The 26,806-nt window shown below is 39.7% G+C and overlaps 1 protein-coding gene across 3 annotated transcripts; it reads right to left on the bottom strand.

Annotated features, from left to right (window-relative positions):
- On the bottom strand, positions 1-26,591 carry OSTF1 (osteoclast stimulating factor 1). Of its 3 annotated transcripts, XR_012635657.1 has the most exons (11): positions 26,356-26,591; positions 16,589-16,635; positions 15,917-15,967; positions 15,770-15,833; positions 12,443-12,496; positions 11,889-11,996; positions 11,377-11,426; positions 11,181-11,259; positions 10,642-10,740; positions 6,237-6,805; positions 1-855 (listed from the first exon to the last, which is right to left on the bottom strand). XR_012635657.1 is itself a non-coding variant. In XM_074933273.1 (10 exons), exons 1-10 carry the CDS (start codon positions 26,387-26,389, stop codon positions 6,747-6,749), a joined length of 645 nt encoding a protein of 214 aa, XP_074789374.1. In that variant the 5' UTR covers positions 26,390-26,591; the 3' UTR covers positions 1-6,746. The 3 variants fall into 3 exon arrangements, 2 of the variants coding, with proteins under 2 accessions (XP_074789374.1, XP_074789375.1); XM_074933273.1 differs by having other exon boundaries at positions 1-6,805; XM_074933274.1 differs by having other exon boundaries at positions 1-6,805; positions 15,770-16,305.
- Between the last annotated feature and the right edge of the window lie 215 nt (positions 26,592-26,806).

Here is a 26,806-nt window from a genome sequence, read left to right as displayed (position 1 = left end):
TGCTTTTATTAGGACAATGAATCAGAACATTCTTCTACGAATCAGGCTTTATTCTCTAGTACATAACTCTAATTTTTACAGAAGAGTTAAGAAAAATTCAACTCAAGAAATTCAGTTTACAGTAAGCAAGTAATATTTTTTGTGCTATCTTATGCTGCATCCATTAACCAGTTCTTTAGCTTCAATTTGCTTGACTGCAAGTGCAGCTGCATTTTGCAAAGTCTGCCTGTATAGTCACCTTGTGCACACAGTTAAGTTTGTTCATTCAGCATAAAGATGAGGATCTGGTTGACACAGAAAATGGAATTGCATAGAGTATGTAATGAAATCTGCACTTTATACTTCTGATACAGAAAGCAAAAGAATTCAGCTTTGCTCCTTAAACCCAAATAGGAGAACAACTTAGCTCATTAGCAAAGACCACTTGATAAGGTAATGAAAGTGATGCATTTGAGTCCACCAAGCCATGTGTGTGACCAATCTTCAGAGCATAGTATGCAGAAAATCACTAGTTTGTGTAACTTTATTTAAAATAAAATCAAAATGATTAAATCATAAAGCTCTGATACACAGGAGCAAAAATCAGTAAAACGTTAACATGCCAGAGTCTGGGTCAAATTGTCTTTTAACAGAAGTGAGAAGTACTTTAGAATCAATCAATGCTTAGTGGCTCTTAATTACTTTGAAAAAAGCAGAACTTGTGTCTTAATACACGAAGTATTAGACAGATTTTTTCAACTCATGTCTCAAAGCATTGTTACAGGCATGTAAAAACACCAAACGTGAAAAATTCTTGACTTCTTTCATGTGAGACCAAAACTCCCCCTCCTGAATTAAGGCCAAAGCAATTTCTTCCTGGAAACCAGAAATAGAGTTTTGACAAATGATCATTAAATTTCAAGAAAGCCCCAAATCAAGCCATAGATATGTGCACACTTCAATTATACAATCAGTAACAGTAATTGCAGGCTGCCTGCAATTTTACACAAAAAATAATGCTATTATGCTGGTGTGCGGGTACTTAAAATTACCCGGTCTTTCTACTACACACTCTATGTGCAAACTATTTTTTTGAAAAGTACTCACAGAATTATAAATGAATTGGCCATGTTCTCTGATTAGATGGAGTTGTTAAAACCAGAATAACTGCTAAGTCAGGACTTTCAGTTTCTCTTAAGTACAATGCCTGCTACTCAACTTGCCTCTCCTACAACTTTCCATTAACAAAATGTTTACTGCTCTTGCTTTCAGCATAACTGCATGCTTTCAGTAAAACTGCATGTAGTCCAAACATAGTTTTTATTGCTTTATCCTTCTTCTGTTTTAAACTCAGTAAGGCAGTAGGATGTCAGTAGGATTATCCAGCAAAATAGCTTAAACAGAAATCTTAGGGAAAAGCATAAATTAGCTTTTGTACAGAAGTAAAAATTGTTAAGACTGAGAAAGAAATAGACTACTCTTTCATGAATTTCAGATTACGTGAAATGTGCCATAACTTTACCTACATTAGGGAAATTACAAGAAGATAAAACCTTCAATTATAAAAGCCTGAGGTAAATTACTAACACTCTGGAACTACTTGTTTTATAGAAGTGTGCTGAACAGGAAAGAGACATAAAAATTGGATGTAAATTTTGAGGATTTAATTCTAATTTTGTGTTGAACATCACTGAAGAAGGTTAAGGATTAATTTTGGTATGTCCTTGTAGACATGAAGTCAATTGGAGGCATAACTGCAGTAAAGCTGTCAGCAAAAATACAGTAAATTAAGTGACACAAATCAAGAAAACAGAAAGAGGTTTTTGCTATGCTTAAAGACAGAGGTCCTTGCTTCAGACCTTCAAATCAGAAACATAAACTTTTAAATGTCCAAACTGCTTGTGGTACTTTATGTCTTCACAACTGTTTTATGTTAAATGTCACTGAAGTCCTTCAAGTTAAAAGGCAGTCTTTGGAAAGAAGAGAAATAAGAAATATGAATTTTCATGCTAAGAAATAGCACATATTCCAAATAATCCATCTGTATAGGAAAAAGGTCCCAAGTCATGTGGAGGACAGATATAGATCCTCTGATATGTGCTTCAGGATTTCAGTGAAAACTCTTAACTCTCACAGGTAAGTTACGGATCCTTTACTGGCTGAATAAACTTAATGCACACACGACAGCTGAGCACCACAACCCTGCCAAGATCTGTGCTGTTCTACACGAAATAAAAAACCCCATCTAAATTACAGGTATCTTTGCAACTGACTCCATCAGCCTCCAACCTCAGGAGATACTCACAACCACAGGAAACTGTCCCTGATTCTGTAACTGAGAGGGTGAACATTGGCTGGACCACACTAATTTTTCCAGTGACATTGCTTATTGATCAGCTGAAGATTGTTTCGCAGAAATCTCTCTTCCAGCAGAGTTCTCTGATGTGATACAGACCTGCTTTCCAGAGCCCAAAGGAAAGCTGCTAAGATTGGTAGAAGGATAAAGTAAGTGATGCAGCTTTCTAGGAGATGCAGCAGACTGGATACACCATCTTCTGCATCGATTATCAGTTGGGAAACATCAAGCATCAGGTAAAAGGGTACCTGGTAGCTTCTTCCCTGCTACAGGCAGACACTACCACCAGCCCAAATTCTGCTCCACAACTTGTGATGTAGTTACATTTTTCTGAACTGCTTTTGTACTATTGTCTTATTTTTAGCTTTTCTGCTTTTTTTTGGGGTGTAGCTTTAAAAAACCCATAGCTGTTGCCTTTCCATCTGTTTAGCAAATAGGGATACTAATTTTGTATCAAATTAATTTATTTTGAAGAATCCTGTTTCAAGTTCTTCAAAACCATTTCTGCTTTTTTCCGTCTCCTGCTAGGGTGAAAGTACAGTATGACTGACACTGTCCTGAAACACTTTTTGCAACTTCAGCTTACATCTGTCTCAAGAAGCAGCACACTGATGGACTGTTCCTTTCTACTGTGTTCTGTGTTCGTTTCAATGGCTTCATTAGAAAGTGGCAACAGCTGAAACCAAATCTTTAATTCAGTCATGTATGCTGCATGCTCGAACACCTGACTTTCTAGCACATAACTGAAATGACCCCAAGGTCACGTTAACTTAACTTTCAGCAATCTTTGGTTCTTGGTATAAAACTCAAACACAAGAAAAACAATATCGTCTTCAAAATTACAATTCAGTGGGCAGGGAAGATTCTAAGCTGGAGAATGTATTAGGAAATGGGCCACCAAGTTTAAACATTTAATGTGACCTTAACTGTTTTAAGCAAATTACATTTCATGTGATGTGATATGTAGGAGCTGAACTTAGTAAGGTGAGCTTTGTCTTAGTAAAACAGCGTAAATTAAATATTATCCACATGGACTGTCTAAGAACTATGCTAAAGACAGCTCAAGAAATGTCCCATTTTCTCTTCTAGAAAACATGAAGTAAGCATTTGATTTTTGATGGCGCAGACAGAAAATTTCCTGGTTTAGCTTGAAAAAGCCTCGAATAAATCAGAACAATTTCTTTTCCCTAACAGCACTTCCAACTAGAACACAACTGACTTTCAACAGAAATGTGCACACGCAATTCAGCCAGAAGCGCACAAGACAGTGTATCCTTCAACATGCAGTTAGGAAACATCATGAACTTGGCAACTTTCATTTTGTTGCTCTTCTTAAAAAAATATTTTCCTTATTGTTATAAATTTGAAAGCAGCTGTCCTTGGAAAAAAGTCTTAAATTTATCCAACAACCTGCAGTGACACACACTTTGGAGAAAAATAAGGGGAATAAGTAGGTTTTTGTCCTGGTTTCAACCATGATGGTTAACTTTCCCTGGGTTGAGAGGGAGCACAGTTAGAGGGCAGGATCCCAATCAGTCATTGGAGTATTTCATACCATGTGATGTCGTGCCCAGGGATACAGGTGGTCTCCATTTGCGGTCTCCATTTTCAGGTTCCGGTCCGGTGTGTGTTGCTGTGGGGAGCGGTTGCCATGCTTGGTAAGCCACTGCTGCATTTTACCCGTTTCTTTTTGGACTCACTATTGTTACTGTTGTTCTCTTGTTATATTTAGTAAATTCTTTTTATTCGACCTATGATTTTTCTTTTGTCCCTCCTCTATTTCGCCAGGGAGGGGAGGCGAACGGCTGGCCACGTGGCGTCTAGCTGCCAGCTGAGTTCAAACTTCAACAGTTTGCATAACTAGTAAGACACTGTATCATCTTACTCCACTTTTAATTCCTTCTAGCTGTAAGACTTTTGCTCTGTTTTTTTCTTTAAATCAAAACTTAACTGCTAGAGTTAGGCAAAAAGTAATTTATTGCCTGAAAGTTTTCACAGTGATTTGTATTTCACAAGATGAGTAAACAGTTGCATAAGGAAAAACAAAGTTGTGAAAAATAATTAATTTTGGTCCTAGAAACAAATTACAGCACTAGGTAGCTGCCTTGCGATGTCAACATGCCTCCTTCAGGACACTTCAGTATGAACTTCACATGCAACCTTTGGGCTCAACTTGTGTTTCTGTCACCATTCTTCCCTTGCAGGATCTAAATCTGTGCAGAAGAACACAGGGTCTTCCAGCAGCAGCTAATTCCACAGGCGTGAGCACAACAAATTTATAAATCAAATGCCGTAACTAACTCGTAGGATGTTGAACCCATGACAGAAGACATCACATTAAGTTATTTATGAATACAAACTCTGCCTCCAAAGCTTAGAAGAGAAAATGGCGACTTGGGAAGGGCTGTTCTCTCCAGGTCCTGTGACACTGAAGAATTTTAACCTTGTGAGCTTCATTTATGCAGGAAAAAGTCTCATACGTGAACCTTCTTGCTTCCCTAGCCTCATTATTACAAGTCCTTCTTTGCTCGCACTGTGAAACTGCATCATGTTAATCAGCAGTGTGCAGCATAACATGTAGCTTAAGTGTGATAAAAGTCTGAGCTAGTAGAAATAGCTGGCTAATAAATGTGAAGCAGGACAGTCTCTGTCTATTATGAATCATGTTTAACTATTGTTCTAATGAAAGCTAGAAAGAAAAACTTGGTGGCTTTGGTTTTTATTTCTTCCCCTCTAGAATCTTCAAGTCCATACAAAATAAAACATCACTCTTCAACTGACCACACATTTCACAGTCCATCTGTTCTATGGTTTTAGCACTTAAAATAGTTCAGAATTATATCTGCAGATGACTATTTGTGCAACACCTCTATCTTAGAGTGCTCTGGTCAATCAAATGCTGCCTTCTTTGTCAAGTGCTCATTTAAGAAGCTTTACCTGTATATAGTTCTTTCCAGGATGATAAAAATACAAAAATCTGGTTCAATGTATTTTTAAAAGTGGGTAAGAGTCCTCTAGACCTCTTTTAATCTCTAAATACTTAGTGTGATTTTCATTTATCCCCAGTCTTTCACAAGAGCTTTTAATTTATCCCCAGTCTTTCACAAGAGCTTTTAATTTATCCCCAATCTTTCACAAGAGCTTTTAATTTATCCCCAATCTTTCACAAGAGCTTATTTATTTTTTTTTAAAAGTATCAGACTGCTATGTTGGACTGAATCTGTCAAAATTACTAACTGGAAAGTCAGCAACAAAAACTGAAAATGAGATAATTCAAATACTTGTAACATTTTCTTACTATCACAGTAAGGAAGTATTCCTCAGTAAGGTGTAATATTTGGCTGCAGGTATTTGAGCAATGTGAAGGAAGTACTTATTTAACTCCGTGGGAAGCTTGAAAATGGCTAATTTTTTTGTAGTTCTCTAATTCACAGGAAGAAGCAATATATTTTTTAAATGTTTATTCAGCTTCAGGTATCTTTTCTAAAGATAGCTATGGTGTATCTGATACATATCTTCCCTCATTCCTTCAAACACATTTAAGCTTTGAGGTAATTTAGGAGAAAATATAATAGCACATTTAAAAAATAAAAGCAAGAGATCAGCAAAAAAAAAATGTAGGCAGGATAAATAGAAAAATATTCTGTCTTCCTTTTACTATGAATAGTTTCAGCATAATGCACTTCAAAATGCAAAATAATCAGGTCACCAAGTCAAAAATTGTGTATTTCTCAAGCAAAATTGACTGAAGCAAGCATTTCACCTGAGTTTACATTTCAGGGATTGGGCCCATAGCAATAGAGAAAAGGCATCCAGGGGCAGATTGTCCCATGGCATTCTACCCCTTACTTAGAAGGGTACAGGAAGGAATAGGGGGAAAAAAGAAAAAAAAAAATCAAACCTTGTCTTGCTGCTCCATGTGGGCAAAAGACGATGACTCTCTATAGCAGCATCTCCCTACATGCCTGTCAGCCAGTACTGACTCTGCCATATGATCTTATCTGCATAAAGGAACCTATATCCAGGGAGGATTTGGGAAATGTTAGCAATGGTGTCCTGCTGTCCCAGCAGGACCTTTCAGTTTGAGGAGCATATTCCAGAGATGCAAGGCACTTGCTGGGAAAGTCTGAAATGCAACCTGAGAGTTTAGAGATGGTCCTCTGCCCATTCAATGATAAGGGTATGCCACACTTCCTCTGTGAGATAATTTCTAAGGAACTCTGATTTAACATGAGGCATCTTCTAGCACAATGAAGATTATTCCTTTGTGAAGCATGATTTCACCTCTCATATATATGCTATATTGGAAGACTGCAATACTCTAAGTAAGATATATTTACAGTTGTAAAGATATGTTTTGAGAATGACATAGGCAACACAAGTTATAGTTCTTCAGGCTGAATGAGAAAAGCTAATCGGAGTCTTCATCGTCGAGGTATTCCTCTGCATTACTTAATGTTCGGACTGTACCTGGAAAGAAAAACACCTCTCTCAATCCAGGATAAAAATCAGAAAAAGTCTCACATTTGCGATGTTTGAAAAGCAGCATCCTAGAAACCTAATCCCTCTATCGTTCAGAGATGTCAGGGCTACGAAGATGGAGCTGTAGATCTGAATCTCAAAGGTAGAGCTAAGCCAGTAATCCCATCTCCTACATACAAAATTTAGTCTGTTCACGATCTTCAAGAGCCATCTTCTGGCTCCTTGAAACCTGTACAGCAGAGCTGGAACTCTTTAATTTGATTTTATATATATATTACCTTTAAATCACAAAGAAAAGGTTGGGTAGCTGGTGGAAGAGCCTCTATGGTTTTATTGGGAGTGCTTAAGTGGCTACCATTCTCTGCTTAAAGTCAAACACATTCCATCTATTCTCTCCCCTCCCTCTTTTCTCACATAGGATTTTTCCTGACTTTTTCTTAGATCTACTTATGAGCATTTGTTTTTGAAGGACAGCAAGCAAAAACCAGGAGCACTTAAGTGTATTCACCAGATGTGCAGCAGTGCCTGGAGAACTACACCTACCTTTGGGACGGTACAAAGATAACAACATAGGCTTTTAGTGATAGATTATTATTTGCCTATTTGATTTTCAAATATACAGGAATAGGAGCATGTGTATTATACTGTACTACTGAGAGCCAGGAACCATAAGATCCTAGTCAGTCGTACTTTTGCAATAACTTATTAAAACAAAGTATTAAAAATATCAGATGCAGGCATATCAAGACTGACATTGAATTATGTCAGAAGTGATAACCACGTTATCCTAGGTTTCTGGAAGAAGAAAAATGAGTACATTTAAAACTGACTTGTTCAACTGTTTTGATAAAAGAAGTATAAGGGGGAATTTTTTTTTTCCTTTTTGAGTAGGAGAAGTAGCAAAGGAAGACAGGAAAGAAAATAAAGAAATTATAGGGCCCTGTGCTCAAGGGGCAATACTTCAAAAAAGGACAAATCCCATTTCTTCTGTATAAAAATCATTCTCTTGTTCAGGAGCACAAATGACAAAATCTTTTTGCATTTCTAGGATCTTAGTAATTTCCATTTCTTAGAATATACTTCAGCAATCATGACATTTGAATGTGTGCGTATACACGTAAAACACAAAACTGAACATTTAAGTGGAAGCAAAGTAAGCTTCTTTAGACAAATCAAAATGTTTTATAGATAGACTATGATAGAAGACATATCTAAATAAGAACAGATTTGAAACTGAGGACAGGAAGACTACCAATATTGGACTGAATCTCCAAAAAAGAACAGTATTTTCAGTCACAGGTATCAGAAATACTGAAATGTAGAATCAACAGACACAGAAGAATGAATAAAAATAACCAAGAAAATACAAGAAAAGCATACAGATCAGTGATGTCACAGAGATCATAATAGGCCAGATTAAGGTGGAAAACCAAGGAAGTTAATACTGAAATTGCAGATCAACTGAGAACATCAGCTCTTGTATCAAGGCAAATAAGAAAAGATAGTGTGCAAGAGTACCACAGAAAGGTGATAGAAGAAAGGCCCAAGAGTTGTGGTGAAGGGATTTAAATTCAGCTGGTGGCCAGTCATGAGTGGTGTCCCCCAGGGCTCGGTGTTGGGGCCACTCCTGTTTAACATCTTTATTGATGATCTAGACGAGGGGATCGAGTGCACCCTCAGTCAGTTTGCAGATGACCCCAAGTTGGGTGGGAGTGTTGATGTGCTCGAGGGTAGGGAGGCTCTGCAGAGAGACCTGGACAGGCTGGAGCCATGGGCTGAGGCCAACTGGAGGAGTTTCCATAAGGCCAAATGCCGGGGGCTGCCCTTGGGCCACAACAACCCCCAGCAGCGCTACAGGCTTGGGGAGGAGTGGCTGGAGAGCTGCCAGTCAGAGAGGGACCTGGGGGTGCTGATTGACAGTCGGCTGAACAGGAGCCAGCAGTGTGCCCAGGGGGCCAAGAAGGCCAATGGCATCCTGGCTTGTGTCAGCAATAGCGTGGCCAGCAGGGACAGGGAAGGGATCTGACCCCTGTACTCGGCACTGGTGAGGCCGCCCCTCGATTCCTGTGTTCAGTTTTGGGCCCCTCACTACAAAAAGGACATTGAATGACTCGAGCGTGCCCAGAGAAGGGCAACGAAGCTGGTGCAGGGTCTGGAGCACAGGTCGTAAGAGGAGCGGCTGAGGGAACTGGGGGTGTTTAGTCTGGAGAAGAGGAGGCTGAGGGGAGACCTCATCGCCCTCTACAGCTCCCTGAAAGGAGGGTGCAGAGAGCTGGGGATGAGTCTCTTTAACCAAGTAAGAAGTGATAGGACAAGAGGGAATGGCCTCAAGTTGCACCAGGGAACATTCAGACGGGATATCAGAAAGCATTTCTTTACAGAAGGGGTTGTTAGGCGTTGGAATGGGCTGCCCAGGGCAGTGGTGGAGTCCCCATCCCTGGAGGTGTTTGAGAGTCAGGTTGACATAGCACTGAGGGATCTGGTGTAGTTGGAAACTGTCAATGTTAGGTTAATGGTTGGACTGGATGATCTTCAAGGTCTTTTCCAACCTAGTTGATTCTGTGATTCTCTGTGATTCTGCGAAGTGACTAAGGATGAAAAATCAGTCAGCCATGAATCAAATTAATTTAGAGGGAGTGAAGCAAATGCACCAGAAGATAAGTTACTTAGCATCAGAAAATGAAACATTAATACAACTATTAGGGATATTAAGGAGAGAATACCCCTGTATCAGGTGCCTACAATTGACAGGAAATAAGAAATAGCTGCTCCTAAGAGGGATTAGCTAACATTGGAAACAAAATATGGAAACAGAAGCAATTCTGCTCTATGTTACAACTGCTTTCTTCAGAGTCAAAACTGTTGGAAATAATTTGTCAAGGTTTTCTGGGAAATCCTGATTTAGCAGGATTTAGCATAATGTTGGACATTATCTTTCCTGTACATGCTCTTCAGCATTCTAAAGCTGCAGACAGCTATTCCACCATTTAATTCCCATAACTGCTAACCACCCACAGGATTGCATTCCCTGTTCTCACCAGCCCTGCGACAATACAGTTGCTACACTGCATATCTACTGATAAAAACAAAGGCAGAGTTACAGCTTGTAAGTAATTTCTCATTTAATGTGTAATTCACATAGGGTTTCCACCCTAACTTCAGCTCCATGAAAGCTAGAGGTAACATTAATTATGAGATGCTGAACTAATTAGTCTTTGTTCAGTGTTTTAAAATAGCCTAGTATTGCTTGAACTGTTTTGTACATGTACACTGTACTATTAGGAGAGATGAACACAAGTTGGAGGCAGTAAGCCTATCCTGATAAACACCTGAAAGCATTCTTTCTCTACTTCTCTGTTAAAAAAAGTCATTCAGAGAGACATAGGAATTTTTTTTTTTTTAATTAGCAATAAGAAAATAAGAGAAGCATCTGTAGGTGTTTGGCTTAGTTTGGAAGAACAAGACTGGCTTAAGTGTGAACATACACATAATTTTACTCTCATACTATGTACCTTGTGGTATAGTAATTTTTCAGTAGTTTCCGTCCTTTCTTTCTGTCTCTCCACTCTAAAGGATTCCCTCCCCTTCCCCTTCCCTTCCCACATTGTCTGAACTCAACATCGCATTTCATATCGAGTCAGCAACACTGAATGTGATAAACCATAGGTTGTCTATCACAGCTCTGTAAACTCTTCCAAACACAGCTCTCAGCCCATGTAGCTCCCAAATGGTCTTTATGGATATCAACATTTTGATATTTGGTCAAAATATTAAGTGTCCTCTAAAAAGAAAAAAATGTATCAGAGTAACAAAATCAGAAATACCTGCATTCTGTTTCTTCTTAAGCAGGGAAGCACAAGCTGCATTGGTTGCCATGTCTAAAGCCAGTTTCTTCTCATTGTTCTTCAGATCTATTCTTGCCCCTTTAAAACAGAAAGTTTTCACAATGAATCACTATCCCAGCTATTTCTTGAGCAGTGGCATTATGACATGTGTTTCCATAGCCGTTGAACAAGGGAATCTCATCTGTGGACTGCTTTGAAGCAGATTAAAAGCGATGGATGCTTTTCCATAAGCAACAGTTTACTAGGGAACTTGCTGGCTGCTCTCCCTTTCCAGGAAGCAGATGTCATTGCTGTTCAGGGGTTAAGTGCCTAATTTTGCCTGCAAAGCAGGATGAAATTTATCTTGAGCAGGTGAGATGTATACTTTACAGACAGCCACCAAAATTTTTTGCAAGGCTTGTAAAGTCAGGCAGGTAAGCTGGCTAAGGACTGTACCTGGGTTATAGAAAAATGATTAATGAACATTCAGGAACCTAGTCTGCCACGCAGATTGTTGAAACTTTGGTGAAGATCTTTACCCTTTGCCAGCAGCATCTCTACAATATCTGCATAACCCTTCCATGCAGCAGCATGCAAAGCTGTGTCTCCCAATTTGTTCTGTGGAGTTAGAGGAAAAAGCAACAGGATTAAAATACAGCAAAAAATCCCTTTTAGCTAGTACTAAGAGTGAATAACATCACACCTCTACTGAAATGGTCTGCTGGTTTAACCTACCTGTTGATTTAACTCTAGGTTTGCCTGGGTAAACAGAACATCCACTATATCTGCAGAAAACAGCAGGGGCAGAAATAAGGGAAAAATTTAGTTGAAACAAAATAGGCTTTTTCGCATTCATAGCATAAATTTCAGTTAAGTTTCAATGAAAAGAGCGATTCAATCTGCTAATTAACATCTGTAACAGTCAGACTGCATTCAGCAAACAACCATTAATCACAAAGAAATGCTACTGCATAAAATCCCCAAACCAATACAACACTTCTTTTTGGTCTGTCCTTCTTCCCACTCTGCTTCTAAGTTACACTGATTAGAATGAGTGCTTCAACAGCCACAAAAAACCACACAGCATTTGACAGAACTTAACCTCCCTTCTAGATTTAACTTTTAATAACTAGAATATTAAAAAAAAAACCCTGGCTTTATTGTTTAGTGCTGCAAGTTTAGCAATCAGTCTAACAAGCAAATCAAGAAAACCAGAGAACAGTAATTTCAAATTAATTCTCTGATACCTTTGTGGCCTCCATGGCATGCCCAGTACAGAGCTGTGTTTCCAGCTTTGTCTAAGCCATTGACCCCAACTCGATTATCCAAACACTCTCTCAACCAGCTCAGGTTGCCTGAAAGACAAATTCAGTTTTGATGATTTTTTTAAATTTGAAAAGTTAACAGAGCTATTAAAGGCATGTAGATTTTTCTGAAGGGTGTCAGTTCTCCTATGTATCTATGAGGAGAAAAAGTGATTAGCAGCAATACTTACAATTCACAGAACAATCAGTACAAGTCGTACCAAATACATTTTTGTCCACTCCCAGAAGACATTTAGATTCCTACGTAGTTAAATGGATGGTACCAAACTCTTTTTCTGTGTATACAATCACAGAGAGCCAATTCTACCAGGCTGTAAACCAGCTCAGCTTCTGAGAGCTGCAAGACTTACCAACTTGTTCAAGATACCAGACATTCAAAACAGACAGGAGCTCTTCATTCTAAATATGTTATTATTTTGATAGAAAACAACCAGATCACCCTTTAACATTACAACTAAAACCTAAATCACACTTACCACGTTTGGCAGCTTCATGCAGTGGGTTATCAATAGATTCAGCTTGCTCTGCCACTGAAATGAAACAGAGTAAATTCTAACTACTTATGAAACTGAGCAGATAGATAATTGACACCTGCGTGGAAATAAAACTTTGATTTATCCCAGAAGAATCAGTAATACGTATTTGATTCTAACATGAAAGGGGATTTATAAGTGATAGATTAGTCAGATGCACTTCAATTTCCTGTGTATGAGAAAGCAATTCAGATAAAAGCTTGTGAAAATTTCAAAGAACAGCATCAACTTGAACAGTTGGTTGCAAGCCACCAGGAATATAGCAATATTTCATCTCCACTGTTACTTCTTTTTCTACACTTATAAGATGGTTTTGAGCATGTGGCTAGGCTTTCAATCTACAACTTGCCATCTGTAGTTATGACTCAATTATTTCCAAGGAGTCTGTGAAAAGTAACTAAAAAAATCCACTATTTGTTTTGTGGAGATCTTATATTTTCCCTGGCAAGTCTGCAGGTCTGCAAATCAAAACTGCTTAAACAATGAATGTAGTGATGGGCAGACTGAAGTTCAGGCTTCTGTAGATCTTTTCTTAATCTCAAAAGCTTTAGTTTTACTAGAGAGGAGCAGCAAACATCCTGGTCACTGTGCTGTCACAACAGCAAAAAGAAACTGAACAGCACTATTAAACAGTTAAAAGTGGGACCGTGACCTGGAAACTTTTTTAAAAACTTCTTTTTTGGGTGGAAAACCCTGTTACTACTAAGGGTATAGACAAGCAAAACAGCATACAACCTGAGATGAGTAGGGTCACTAAGCCCTTGTGCTATGGCTTGTTACAAGAAGCAGGGTGAACGAGAAATAATGTTCCTCAAACTGTTAATGTTATCAGATGCATTGCAGGCAAATATAATGTAAGCCAGTTACCAGAAATAAAACTCAGGACTGGTGTGGTATCCTGGTTTCGACCAGGATGGAGTTAATTTTCACCGGAGTATTTCATACCATGTGATGTCATGCCCAGGTGGGGAGGGGCTAGCTCTCCAGCTCTCTGCTCCGAGGGCGCTGCTGTTACTGCTGTTGCTGCTGTGGGGGGCAGTCCCTGCACTCGGTAAGACACTGTTGCATTTTACCCGTTTTCTTTTGAACTCACTATTGTTACTGTTGTTCTCTTGTTATATTTAGTAAATTCTTTCTTTTTATTTAACCCAAGAATCCTCTTCTTTTGTCCCTCCGCTATCTTACCAGAGCAGGGAGAGGGAAGTGAACGGCCGGACACGTGGCCTCTGGCTGCTGCCTAAGTTCAAACCTCCACGTGGCCTATCCAGATCTTTCTTATTTTGGTGTATATTCCTCCTCTAGGCTTGTAATTGCAAGACTTCACATGCTTATCTCTCTAGCTGTGAGTAAAATAAAATTCAAATGCTAGATTCTGATATTTTGGTTAAAAAAACCCGTGCAAACAGTGAACAGAATCCTAAAGCAGAGTGGGAAAAGCCAGTCCCAGAGCAGCCAGCAGAACATCCTAGTCATATTAAGGGGTGCCTGTCGTGCACAGCAGAAAGCATTGACGCTAACAACACTGTCTCAAAAGCCTAAAAATAACTTTGTCTTTAGACAAAGTATTTTTAATGCAGATAATACTAATTCTGTTTTCATCAGCTTTTCCATTCACAGTCTTTTCAAATGTGTTCCTTCAAGCCCAGCAGATGGAGCACAAGACCCCATGACAGACTTGCTAGTTTCAGGTCTGTCTCCATCTTTTCCAAAAGCGTTGTACAAGAGTACAAGGAGATCACAGTGTTTCAGTGGTTAAGACTGAACCCACACAGCTCTAATAGTGGCAACCAGCAGAAGCGGGCCATTGAGGATTTTGCATAGTTTGTCTAAATCAGAAGACATGTTCCTGGTAGTCTTTGGTCTTAGGGTCTGCAGAGGCTCCTGTTCTGCTTACAAATGAAATTTTTGCAAATGTGCAGACAGAGATACCATCTCACAGCCCTACCATCCAGCATAAAAAGGAAGTTAAGCTGTTACTCAGATCACTGTTCAGTAAAGCACTCTGGCAGCAACCTTCCAAATTATCTTAATGGGAACACAAAATAAATTAGTAAATTGTTGATTTTATTCTAAATATAACACACTTGAATATTCAAAAGAAATTTAAGTGCATAACTATTGCATAACTATGCATAAACTATTCTTGTATATAACAGTGACCACCTCTGGCAGGTGGCAAGAGCAGAATCAGTCTGGAAGTCGCAAGCTAGAGTGAAACTTAGTGCCATGGTCTCAATAACTGCCCACAGGCTTCCATTAACGTGTTTCTACTATCTACAAGTCAGGGCAGGGAATCGTATCATTGCTACCATGACATCTTCTAGTAAAGAAGGGACAATGTAAAGCAACCACAATTACTAACTTACTAGCAGCTTTGATGCAATCTGTCTCGTAATACTGCTATTTTGCTTCTCTGTCTCCATTTCCTGGGAGGACTTGGAAGAACTGTGCTCTGCTATCTGTACTCATGGGTTTGCAAAGTGATTTTAGTTGAATCTGAAAAAGCAATTTCTATTCAGTTCAAGCATGTGTGGGATATTTAATGTGGTGCAATCCCCAATAAAACAATGTCTTCTGTGGCTGAATATATTCATTAAAAACCAACTAACAGCAAACAGAACATCCCTATTTATTAAGAGGGGGTGGGGGGTGCAGAGTCATCAAAGGAAGTCTACAGAATTGCTCACAATCTGTTTTAGCATCCTGTCCATATGCAGGTTTGTTTAACAATTATAGTATTGATTATCTCTCTCTGTAGGAAGTCACCCCACGCTGTGTCAGACTTCTTGATCTCCAAGCTACTAAAGGCTGTGGCTGTCCATCCTTAGGTTGACTTAAAATAAGGCAATGTACAGATTGAAGGAATATAGCCAAGATGCTGCTAATGAGAAGATTACTACAATACATTCACTGAAGGGATCAAGAAGACAAGCCTATCAGTTTCATGTGCTGTCTGTAAAACCATCCTCTAGATCCAAGTGTTCTTCCCCTCAAAACTGAGAACATCTATTGCTGTTACCTGAACAACTACAGACATGAACACATGGCAAACTCAAGCTGTCTCTAGGTTATAAAAACGTAAAACAGCCTGTCCATTGCTGTTGTACGGTGGTGACTGATATTGCAAATGTATTCTGAAATACTCTGGTAGAGCACTGTTAAATGCCAATAATGTGATCAGTTTTTGAAAATAATGTATCAGTTATTTTTAATAAGTAATGTTCTTTGACTGTGAATAATCTTAACAAATTAAAATATTCTAGACATTACCATAGTTGCTTGGAATTAGTCCCGTCCTCCCTTTGCAAGTTCCTTTCCACCAATTTGTATCACTCTGTAGAGAAAAGGCAAAATATTTCAGATGAGACATGCTGCATCTCAGAAGTATTCAGTCTATATGGGATGTCTTAGACTCACCATGTCTGAGATGTAAATGATATCTCCTTCTTCAAAGTATAGTTCATCTGGCTTTAAAAATAAAATAAAATAGAAGACTAAACAAAAATCTGAATCTGTGCACAGTATACCTGGATAACGCAGAGTACATTCAGTTTTTTTTCAAAAGAACAATAATTCAAATTCTCTTGCAACTAGACAACAGACTGACAGTCTTCATACTGTAGTGTGACTTGCCTACAGCTAACTTTTTGGATCTGTGACCTTCCTGACAACTAAAGGAAAAGACTGGCCTCTCCAAGATCACTGTGCAGCAAAAGCAGGGATAGACATTTTGTGTTTCTTAACTTCATCCCTTTTTGGTTGGTCCCAGTTGGTCAAATCTTTTAGTTCTCAGTTATCTTTGTTTCCTTTGGAAGAAAAGAATAAAATAACTTAGACTGCTGATGTTAAGACTGCAGGTAACTGATACTAGAGAAAAAAGCGTGCTGCTTTTAAAAAGTAAAGTTAAAAGAGTGATGATTAATCAGGCAGTTTTAGTCAAATTAAGAACCAATATCCAACAACAGGCTTTTTCATTGAAAACACAGTACAGTAAGTCTAATAGGCCAAGCCTAGCAGAACTGAATAAATGTTATTATAGATAAGATTAAAATAAAGCTTCTCAAACCCCTAAAATCTAGATGTACTTACCGTTCTGGGCTCAAATGTATACAGGGCCCTGAACACTTTAACCTGCCCTAAAAAAGAACAAAAAACCAAAACAAAACAATATCAGTATCATGCCTTCTAAGCACAGTATACACATACAGCTCTCAAATCCAAACAAATTCTGTTCCTTAACCTTTAAAGCTGCTTCTTGAATGAATGTGTGCTATGCCTCTGTCAATGAAAATTATGATGAAAAGACTCAACCCAGCAGCATGGGTTCTGAAGGAAATGGGCCAGCTGATTAGCTAAATGTAAGCTGCCTGTTATGCAGACCTTACAAGGTCTTCATAGCTCATCATGCAAGTCAACTGAAGTGTTGCTGTCAATTTCTGAGGCAAAAATGTAGTTTCAGTCATATACACCACCACACATCATACATGCTTTATATATTTTTATTCATAGTATCAGTATCAGATTTGTCAAATGATACAGAATTAAGGAAAGAATAAAGAAACAAAACAACGACCAATGTCTGCAACGTGTTCCCATAATCACTTGCAATTGTTACTAATTAGGAAAATAATGCAGTAGCACAGAAATAACTGCATTTAAGAAAAGTGACAAATGGTCATCAAGTCCTATTTATGGAACAAGCAACTGACATGATGTTCTTCAGATAATTACAATAAGATACAGTGTTTACAACTGCACTAAGTGGGCAACGTTTCTTGTAATAGGGCAGTTTTGAAAAGACTGTCAGCAGCATTCAAGCCAAGAAAACATAACCTCAGTGCAGAGACGTACAAATATAGTTGCATAAACTGCAAAAGCAGCATCCCTGTAGACATTTTTTTAAAAATTCAATAAAGGTACATTTCAAGAGAAGCAAGCAGAACATAGGAGTAGAGGAGAAGAAAGGTGTATCTTACATAATTTTATTAGCTGAACTGCTGAAGTCCACTGAATTAGTGGAGAAATATATTACGCAGACTGTTCTGTATTGTTTACCTTTAAATATCTGAAGTCTAAAGTATGTAGGTTTGTTTGGTTTTAAATAGCTTAACTATGTAGCTGTATTTCTTACACAATACTTTACGTGTTTATATAGATTAACATCTGACTGAAGTCGTATTTGGTCCATCAGGAAAACGCCTTACTTAGACCACACTTAGCCCAGGCTATTTTGTATCCTCAGACAAACTGATGAACTTACTGCTGAAGGCTAGTACTGTACAATAAAGTGTGCATACACAAAATCTTGTATAGTATGTTACATTGAGACAACTGAGTGATGAGAGGTTTCCTTGTGTCTCAAGAATAAGCTTTTTCTGTAAAGAACCATTGCTAGAAATTTTTTTTCCTGTTTTTTGCTAGATGTAGTCTTCCTTACCTCCTTATCTAGAAGCCTACCCACAATAGTGATCATTTTAGAAAGTTAACTTAAGAGCCTTAGAAATGTCAGTCTAAATGTATATAAAGCTTGAGAAAGGAGGATAATACTTAACTGTGAAGTTGACATTTTGCAGCATACCCCACAGTCTTGGGGTGGCTCTTAAAAGATGTTTTCCAGTACCTCTGGGTATTCCCTAGCAAGAGCCATGACACAGCGCATGTTTATGAAGTGGTATTTACCGAGGCATAACTACTAAGCAAAACATTGCTGTAGTCTTCTGTCTCAGGCTTTTTTGGGACCAAGTGTATGTAGAATTATAACCCTAAAATTAATCCATATAAACTTTCTAGATTGCCAAACGCATGCAGACACCATAGATATGATTCTTCTTCCAATTAGCAACTGTATCGCATGCTCCTCCCTGACCTTATTTTTTAATAACACCACAGAATTTCAATTCGGCTTTACTGGTTCTCTCTCACAGAGCAGTTGTTTCCTAGACATAAAAGGTCCAACACTTCTCAGATCTTTGCCTCAGAAACTAAATATCTGCACTGTGGCAACAGCTAAAAATGGTGAAACCTCTGTTCTGTTTGTTACCCATATGATGATGAACAAGGACAGTAGACAGTAATGCATCCTAGACCTAAGAGCTTCAGAATGAAATATTTGAACTGCAGCTGGAAAGAAGTCAAACAAAAAGAAGAAAAAAAAGAAAAGAAAAAAGAACAAGATGTGAAAAAACAACATGGGCGACACAGAGTACTTTCCCTTCTCCTTGGCTTTCTCACATAGATGACAGAAAAATGCACGATAGAAATGCACACTGACAATTTTAACCATCACCCACCAATTTTCAAGGTTTTATGTAAGTAAAAGGAGGAAATAGACAACAAAAGGGAAGAATAATAAATATTAAAAGGGGAAATGAGAAGATGGCAGAAGACAGGGAAAAGCAAGAAATACAGATTTGTGTATGTTGTATGTATTCTCTGTAACAATGTACTGCATCTGTGTCAACAAGTTTTCTAAAGCTATCACACCCTAATGGGAGGAAAAGAAGAATGGAAACACTGATGTTGATAAAAGTATTGCTTACATGTTGTTTAAACAAAAGGAAACTCATGGTTGGTTTTTTTGTGGTTTAATTTTTTTTTTATTCTATACAAATGAAAGAGTTACTTCCCCAAATGTCAAGCTGTGGCGTCACACACAGCATAACACATTCAAAAAAATTTTCCTGTGATGAAATACATGGTACAGATTTGTATCTATAAAACTGCAGGTCTGGTTAATGTTAATTTTACAGCACCTTATATGGGAGTTAAACACTACTCATTACGGCACCAATCTTTTAAATATTTCTTGGTAAACAGACACTGAGCCTGGTTATGTTGATGCATTTAAGAGCTAAGAAAAACAGGACTTTAGCACTTGGCATGGCAATTATTTGTGCCAAATTTTAATGCAAAAAATCAGTCTAGATGATTTAAAACAATAAAATGTAAGGCTGGAAAGGGCACATTAAACTGGAATCCTGTTCTGCAAATACTGACAAACGGTATTTTACTGGGCACATGAGTAATTACTTAAAAGTACTTTTATCGAGCAATGCCTATCCTTAGACATGCAGACAGTCTTAGTGCTTGCATTGGTGGGTGCTCTGGAATAAGCAGTAAGTTAGAAAGTGCCTGAGGACCTTTGGTGCTTTCCCCTACTACCATCTCTCCACTATGAACTATGTTGTAAGATGCATGTAGGATGGAGAACTAACACATTAGCACTGATTTGAACTTAACCAAAGTTGACTGACTGCACCTCCCCACCATATATTTATAGAGGACAAACTAGAATACAGAAGATACATGTACCTTTTAAGACTTCAAGGCACCAGGCAAACATTAATAGCTTTATTCTCAGGATGACTAATGAGGGAGTATCCCTTTTAAAAACACAGAAAATGGAGGCACAGTACAGTGATGTGTCCACAACAAATCTTTTTCTAAGTGCAGGGACAAATTTAAGTGGTTTTCTTTTTAAGCCCACAGTTTAGTCACAAGGTTGACTTTTCCCCTTTTCATGTAATTTGCATTAAACACCTGCAAAAAAACTATCTGACAAATAAAAAAGATAACTTATTACACATACTAAACAGATACAAGTATTCTTAGCAAGCCAAGCCACAATTTGTCAAAACTTTCCCCAGCAACACAACAGGGTAGGGGAGTCAAACTAACAATTGTCTCTAACCAGCATCATAAAAGAAATGGCTTTATCAGGTTGGGCAAATCAGATTTCTAATATGACCCTCTCCCAGCCAAGTGCATAAAGGTAAAGAAACTGAGTAACTAAACAGTAACAACAGCTTGAAAATGAAGCCTCTGATATACTTAAGGGAAACGAGATTTCTGTTGTACAAAGTGATAGAAAACAGACCAATTTCTCAAAATACTAGAGGCTTTTTGTCTCCTCCTAGCAATTTCGAGGTTTAATTGCAGTGTCATTACAGAAGATTGTTTCCAAAGAAGTGCTAACTGCTTTCGCAACAAGGAGTTACTGTTTCTTTCAGTAATGCTTTTTTTTTTCCCCACTTCCTTTCTCTTCTTTCACCCCAGCTTCTCTATACCACCTACACTAGCATTAGTGCCCTCTTTTACTCAATTTGCCAACAAAGCATTCTCTGCTTACTATCTTCTTTCACCCTTAAAAGAAAAAAGAATCCGTTCCTGCATGGCATTACTTATTTAAATATTCGAGTTAGGCTAAACTTCCAGCACCAAGGGGAGGCAAAGCAGCTTCATTAGCTGTCAGTTTATATTACTTCCTCAATCCAAAAAAACTACTTGATGCAAGAGTCATTTGTTTTACTTAAGAAAATAATCGTGGCAGTAAGCCAGTGTGCACAGGAGCTACCAAGGCTTGGCCCCGGTGAACTGATTCGAGTCTCTTGTAAGCATTTCACACTCTTGCTTCTCCTGCTATAGACAAGGAATCAAACAAGGTTGTACAATATTGATATTGATCCTGATGCAGCATCTGTATTAAGAGTAAGCAACTCTAGACTACCATAAAAATCAGAACTATTAACTCATGTAAACACTGAGTATTACGAAGCACTATCAGTGCCTGTAATACAGACAATGGGATGATCTCTGTGCTCTAGAAAATCAGAATTGGCCATAGTAATCTATGGATAAATTAGAAAACTTTAACTCTGTCAAGCCCTATAAGGGTTCAAGGTAATCCTGGGCTGTCATCAGCCATCCTCCTCTGTGCTCCCATAAGGTGGCACAGAAGCAGCTGAGAATCAGGTACTCTCTCTAGCACCAACTTGCTTGAAAACAACTAATTTGAATCCTCACCTATAACAAGTGAAAAGGGAAAATAAGCATAAGATTTTGGATGTGGGGAAGAAAATGGTCAGTTTGCATGTTCTAGAGCCTATTCTGGTTTTAGAGTCACTTCACAGAACATGTGTGGAAATACGAATTCTGATACATGTTCAGATGAATTTCTCTGAAGAAAGGCCTCTTCTGTCTGACCTTACAGAAGGTGTGGTGGCAAAAGGACAGTGTGTTTGTTTTCTTAGTGTTGGCCTAAGGACCTGCAAAGGCATTATACACCCTGGAGTGTACACCACCAGTGTGAAGTCACAACCTTTTGGTCAAGTGCCAGTATCAAAGGTAAGCTGCAGATCAGGGTATCTGTAATATGCAGTTTGGTCTAGCAAGCAAAGAGATGTTCATGTTATGATTTGCATTGTCTCTTAACGAGATGCAATTTTATTAGAAGGACATTATGCCTAGGCTGAAACATTTTTTCCTGGCTTCTCAGGAACTGGAAAATAAGGTGCTTTACACCCATACCTTCAAGCAGGAATAAAAGTAGTGGAAACAGTTTTACAGGAGGGCAACTTGTATTTTGGCATTTTGTTCACAGGATCTTGCACAGAGACCCAATAGAGTACCAAACAGCATTTAAGTAGTGCCACAACCAAGACAGAAAAAAGTGGAGTCCCTGCTGTTTAGAGAACCATCTTCCATTTCTAAGTACTGCTTGTTAGAAAGGGGAAGTGAACATAAGGGCAAACAAATCAGAGGGAAGGAAGGGGGGAGGGGTGTATTAAACAACAAAAAAGCCTAGGAAATCCAGTACATGTTGAAAAGAACACAAAGGGTAGATTGGGTTCAGTGTCTAGATGACAAACTGGGGTAGCTCAGGAACAATCATGGACTGCCCCAGCCAGTTGGAGTGGAAGGAACAAATAGCATATATTTACAGAAAAAAATCAGAATTAAGAATATTCTCACAGAAGATGTATGTGAATACAATTTCACAAATTAATTTTGACTGGCACAGTTTGAGAATGAAATCTACTTCTTAGTAACGTTATTTCAGCAAATATACAGAATGCTTTCACTTGTAGGAAGCTTGTTTGTGAACCCAGTAGCGTGCAGTAAGAAGAAGGTTTGGGGTCAGAAACAAAAATTTAAGATTTGTGTTGAAATCAGACTTGGAACTGTGTAATTGTTCCTCTGCTGGTTTTTTCCCCTTAGAGCTGATGACCACAGTGTAGCTCCCCATATTCACATGTTCCCATCTCCCTAGCTAACAGAAACCTTTCTTTGACTACAGAAGAAACCCAAACCACCATCACCTAAACTGAATTTAAGCCTGCTGCTAAGCTCTTAGGCACATGACTCAATGCAGGTCTTCTGCTCCTGTGAATTCTATCACAGCTCCTATTTTACCTAAGAATTAAGATGAAGTGAACTGATGGTGATTCAACCTAAGTATTTATGTTCAGAATCCTATTTTAACTGTGACATCTACTAGTGGCTCCAATGTCAACAGACCTACTTTAAGATAGTAACCCTTTACATTACATATGTTATGTTTCCTCCTGCCTCCCTCCTCCCTTCCTCTCAGGTGGAGTAATTTACAACTGTAATTCCCTTGAGACAAAGACTGGTCTTTCTCCATAAAATGTAAAGGTTGTATACACTGTAGAACCAGGATCAACAAACCTTATTCTATCTGGAGAATATGAAAGTAATTAAGGTTTCTTTAAAATATTAATATACTTTCATCTCCCCAAAAATGTTGCTGCACACTATGTAAGGTTCTAATCAAAAATGCATAATCAGACAGAGAGCCCTGTTCAGGGAGACAACTAGCAGATGCTAGTATAGCTTGTGAAGTTCAAAGGACTTAATAAATAGCTTCTGTAAATAGGATTAATATCCAACACAATGTTTAAGAAGTTTATGAACACTGCAAAGTAGTTTGAGACATCAGCAGAGGTTTTGAAATTTGGAAGGAAAACCCTGCCCTTGCATAACGCTGACAAAGTTTCTGATATTTTCAACTCCATCCCATTTCACTCCTTTGTATCTTCAACAAGTTAAATAGAAAATACAGCTAGAAAACAATAATAATACAGAGCCCTGAGAGAAAAGCAAAGCTAGACCCTTGTTTAAAAAGAAAGTCTCAAAACACTAGAGCCTCTGAAAACAACCATGACCCCTTACTCAAGGGCTAACCACAGACCCCTAAATACTATGTCTGGTGTTGACAAACATCAGATTGTCTACAAACTACACCTCTCTGTAACTGAAATCCTAATGTACTGTGCATGCCACATGATTAACAGAAGAGCCTTCTGTCAGATATAATGCTCTCATGTACTTAAAAAAACCTACAGAATGCTATAGCTAGTTAGGGTTTTTTTCCTTTTCACTTCCCTTTTCCCCCACATTTTTAAAGCAACATCTAGCCATTCAACTCTATTGTCCAACACCCCTGTGATAAACAGTGAACACTCACTGTTTTAGAAAGGATGAATATTTATTTCACTAAATATTTTCACATCCCTGCCACCTGCTGTATCTCCTTCCATCTCTATCTAGCCTGTACCGTTTTTTTTTTTTTCCTGAATACAAAGGAAAGGACTACAGCAACCAATGTCGTTCTGATTCAACAGCAAGACAGGCAGGTTTCCTGTTCCCTGACACAGGTTATAGTTCAGTTTATAGACTGGATACCCAGTAACAGAGAAGAAAAATTAACTCAGCTTGACCAAGTGCACTAAGACCTTCCATCAGCTACAGTCTAAACGCCACCAAGAGACAGCATTATGCTGCTGTAGCAACTATTTCACCACATGCAGTTCCTGTATTTATCTGTCTTTAATTAGCACATTTTAACATCTGTAACCCTGATTCAATGACAGTACAATAGGCATAACTAAATTATAAACAGAACAAAGCCAGACATACAACTGCAGAAATATTTTGGAGTATGTTAGAAGAGTCTGTTCCTCAAAATGCCTTGGAAAAAATTTAACACAACAACCTCCAGAAGAATCTCTTCAAAAATTAGGGATTTGGCAAAATTAATCTTATTACCCTTAATCAGCTTTGAAAGTCACTACCAAGAGAGACTTATTCTCTTCCTCTTCCTTCTTCGGCCATTTTTTTCCACCTATTTCCTTTTGCTCTGTCAAGCACTCATGCGGTAAACCAGGTCAGCAAGTTCATCAGACATAAAAATAACCTAACATAAAAAGTCAGAGCACTGGTCCAGCTTGTCATGTCACTAAATTTAATGGAAAGGGGGGGGGTGGAGGAGGTAGGGAACCTGTCCTTTTGATGGCTGGCTGCATTTTATCACATCAAGCATATCACAAAACTGCACTCCAGCAAACTAGTGAGACACCTAATATTAGACATAACATGTCTGAGTTAGTCTGATAGCTCTTGCAGGTTAGGTAGGGCTAGAGCCTTTAACTCCTTAAAAATCTTAGGTTAAATTTAACTCATCTTTTTTGCGAACCAGAAAACGAAGTTACTAACTTTATTGGAAAAATCTATTCTTCTTACATACTTGGCTGTTAAGAGCAACATGACACCCTTTCAGAAGCCCACAGATGTCCTCAGTATGGATTTTCAGTGAGAGTCCACAACAACAATTCTTCTGTTACTCTCTTTTTCATTTCAAGTAAGCTGTTTTCAAAGAGGCTTAGCAAACTGCAGGGCAGAGGAAATTCTTTCAAGGATGACACTCTACACTCAGAGAGCTTCAACAGATTTTGCTTCTGTGAGTAGGTTGAGACTGATGGTTTCAACAGTCTAAACCAGGTTTGTACTTACTCAATTTTAAATTAAAAACTCATTTTATAAGCTGTCTAGTTAAAATACTCCAGTAGGTTATGTATATAATTTGTAAAAACCATATTTCAAATACTATTCTAAATGCAAAAAATATTGAAATTCAGATGTATTTAGGGATCAGATAATCATATTTTGGGAGACACCAACTAGTATTACCTGTTTAATTACATTCACAATTAATTTTAACTTTAAAGTAAGAATGTAACCTTTAATACCGAGAGGATATGCAAACATGATAAACAGCAATTGCATTTTCCTGATCAATTCCTTATTTAAAAAATGAAAACTCTAAACCTGCTGACTTAAATTTTGACGTAAGAATGTATGTTTACCTGAAGGATGCCATTTCTATTCCAAGGTTTAAAACCGTGTAACTTCCAAAGGTTTTTCAAAACATTTTTAGAAAAATCTGTGATTGATATTAATTTTTTGATTTTGCACTAAATTTATCCGAGAAGGTTGCAGCAGCAGAAATTTATGCATCAATGACTAAATGCACTAGAAAGAGAAATGCCCGCGTTTGCACCAGAACGTCAAAGGACACAACTGTGAGTCTGGCTGCTGGGAGTCCTACAAGGCAAAGCGGTGGAAGAACAAGAATGTAGTATGAGACTACACTATAAAACCGCTTTTACGCATCAATATGTTGCCCATCCACGCAATCACAGGGCAAACGTCAGAGTATTTTAACGCATGTTTCTTAACAGGTTGAAGGGTTTCCTGGGCACTTCAGCCCACACAACCTTCCCCTGGGCAGCGGCCGCTGCCTGGGCGCGCCACACGCCAAGCGCCATGGGCGCGGCCGGGGAGGAAGGCCGGGCGGGGGGGGGGGGCTCCGCGCAAGCCCGCCCGCGACACGGGGAGCCTGGCCCGGGGCGACGGCTCTGCCTCGGGGGCACTCTCGACTATTCTCCCGAGCCAGAGCAAGCGCGGGATCCCGCCCAGACGCGATGCCTGCGTGCCGAGAGCAATTCCACCGCCCCTTCCAGCCGGCCGCTGGCGCCAGGGCGGCGGAAGGGGCCGCCTCCCCCGCCGGCACCGGCGGGCGGGGAAAGGAAGAGGCAGGCGGCCCTGCCCCGCGCCCCCCGCCGCCAGCATCCCGGCGGGGCTCGCTGCTCTGACAGCCGAGACCCGGCTCTCAGGCCGCCCACGTGTCAGCAGGCGCCGGGCTGCTCCACGCTCCGCAGCGGCTGCGCCCCGCCGCTGAGGCGGCCGGCGGGCCGGGCCGCCGCGCCCTCCCCTACCTGGCTTGGCCGGTTTAGGTGGCGGCTTGGACATGGCTGGGGCCGACCCGAGCGCGCACGGGGAAGCGGCGGGGCGGCGATCGACTGCCCGCGAGCAGGCCCGCCGTGCCGGGCCGGGCGGGGTGGGGTGGGCGGCGGCGCAGGCCCTCGTCGGACTCCCGGGTGCGGTGCGCGGCGGCGACGAGCGAGCGGGCGGGCGGGAGTTGGAGGAGGAAGAGGAGGAAGGCCGGGCGGAAGGACGCGGGAGAGGCGGGCGAGCGCTGTGCGCAGCGCCCCCTAGTGGCTGCCGCAGCCGCTTCGCCAGCCCTGGGGGGCCCAGCCAATCCCAGCGCGCGCCGAGGCCCCTCCCCGCCTTCCCCGCGTGTGCCGCTGCGGGAGGCGCGAGCGGAAGGAAAAGCGACCGGAGGAGGCGGCCAATGGGGCGCGCGGCTGCTGGGGCGGGGCGGGGCGC

The sequence above is a fragment of the Athene noctua genome, chromosome Z, assembly GCF_965140245.1.
Source record: "Athene noctua chromosome Z, bAthNoc1.hap1.1, whole genome shotgun sequence".
Lineage (NCBI taxonomy): Eukaryota > Metazoa > Chordata > Aves > Strigiformes > Strigidae > Athene > Athene noctua.
This window is presented reverse-complemented; position numbering and strand designations above follow the sequence as displayed.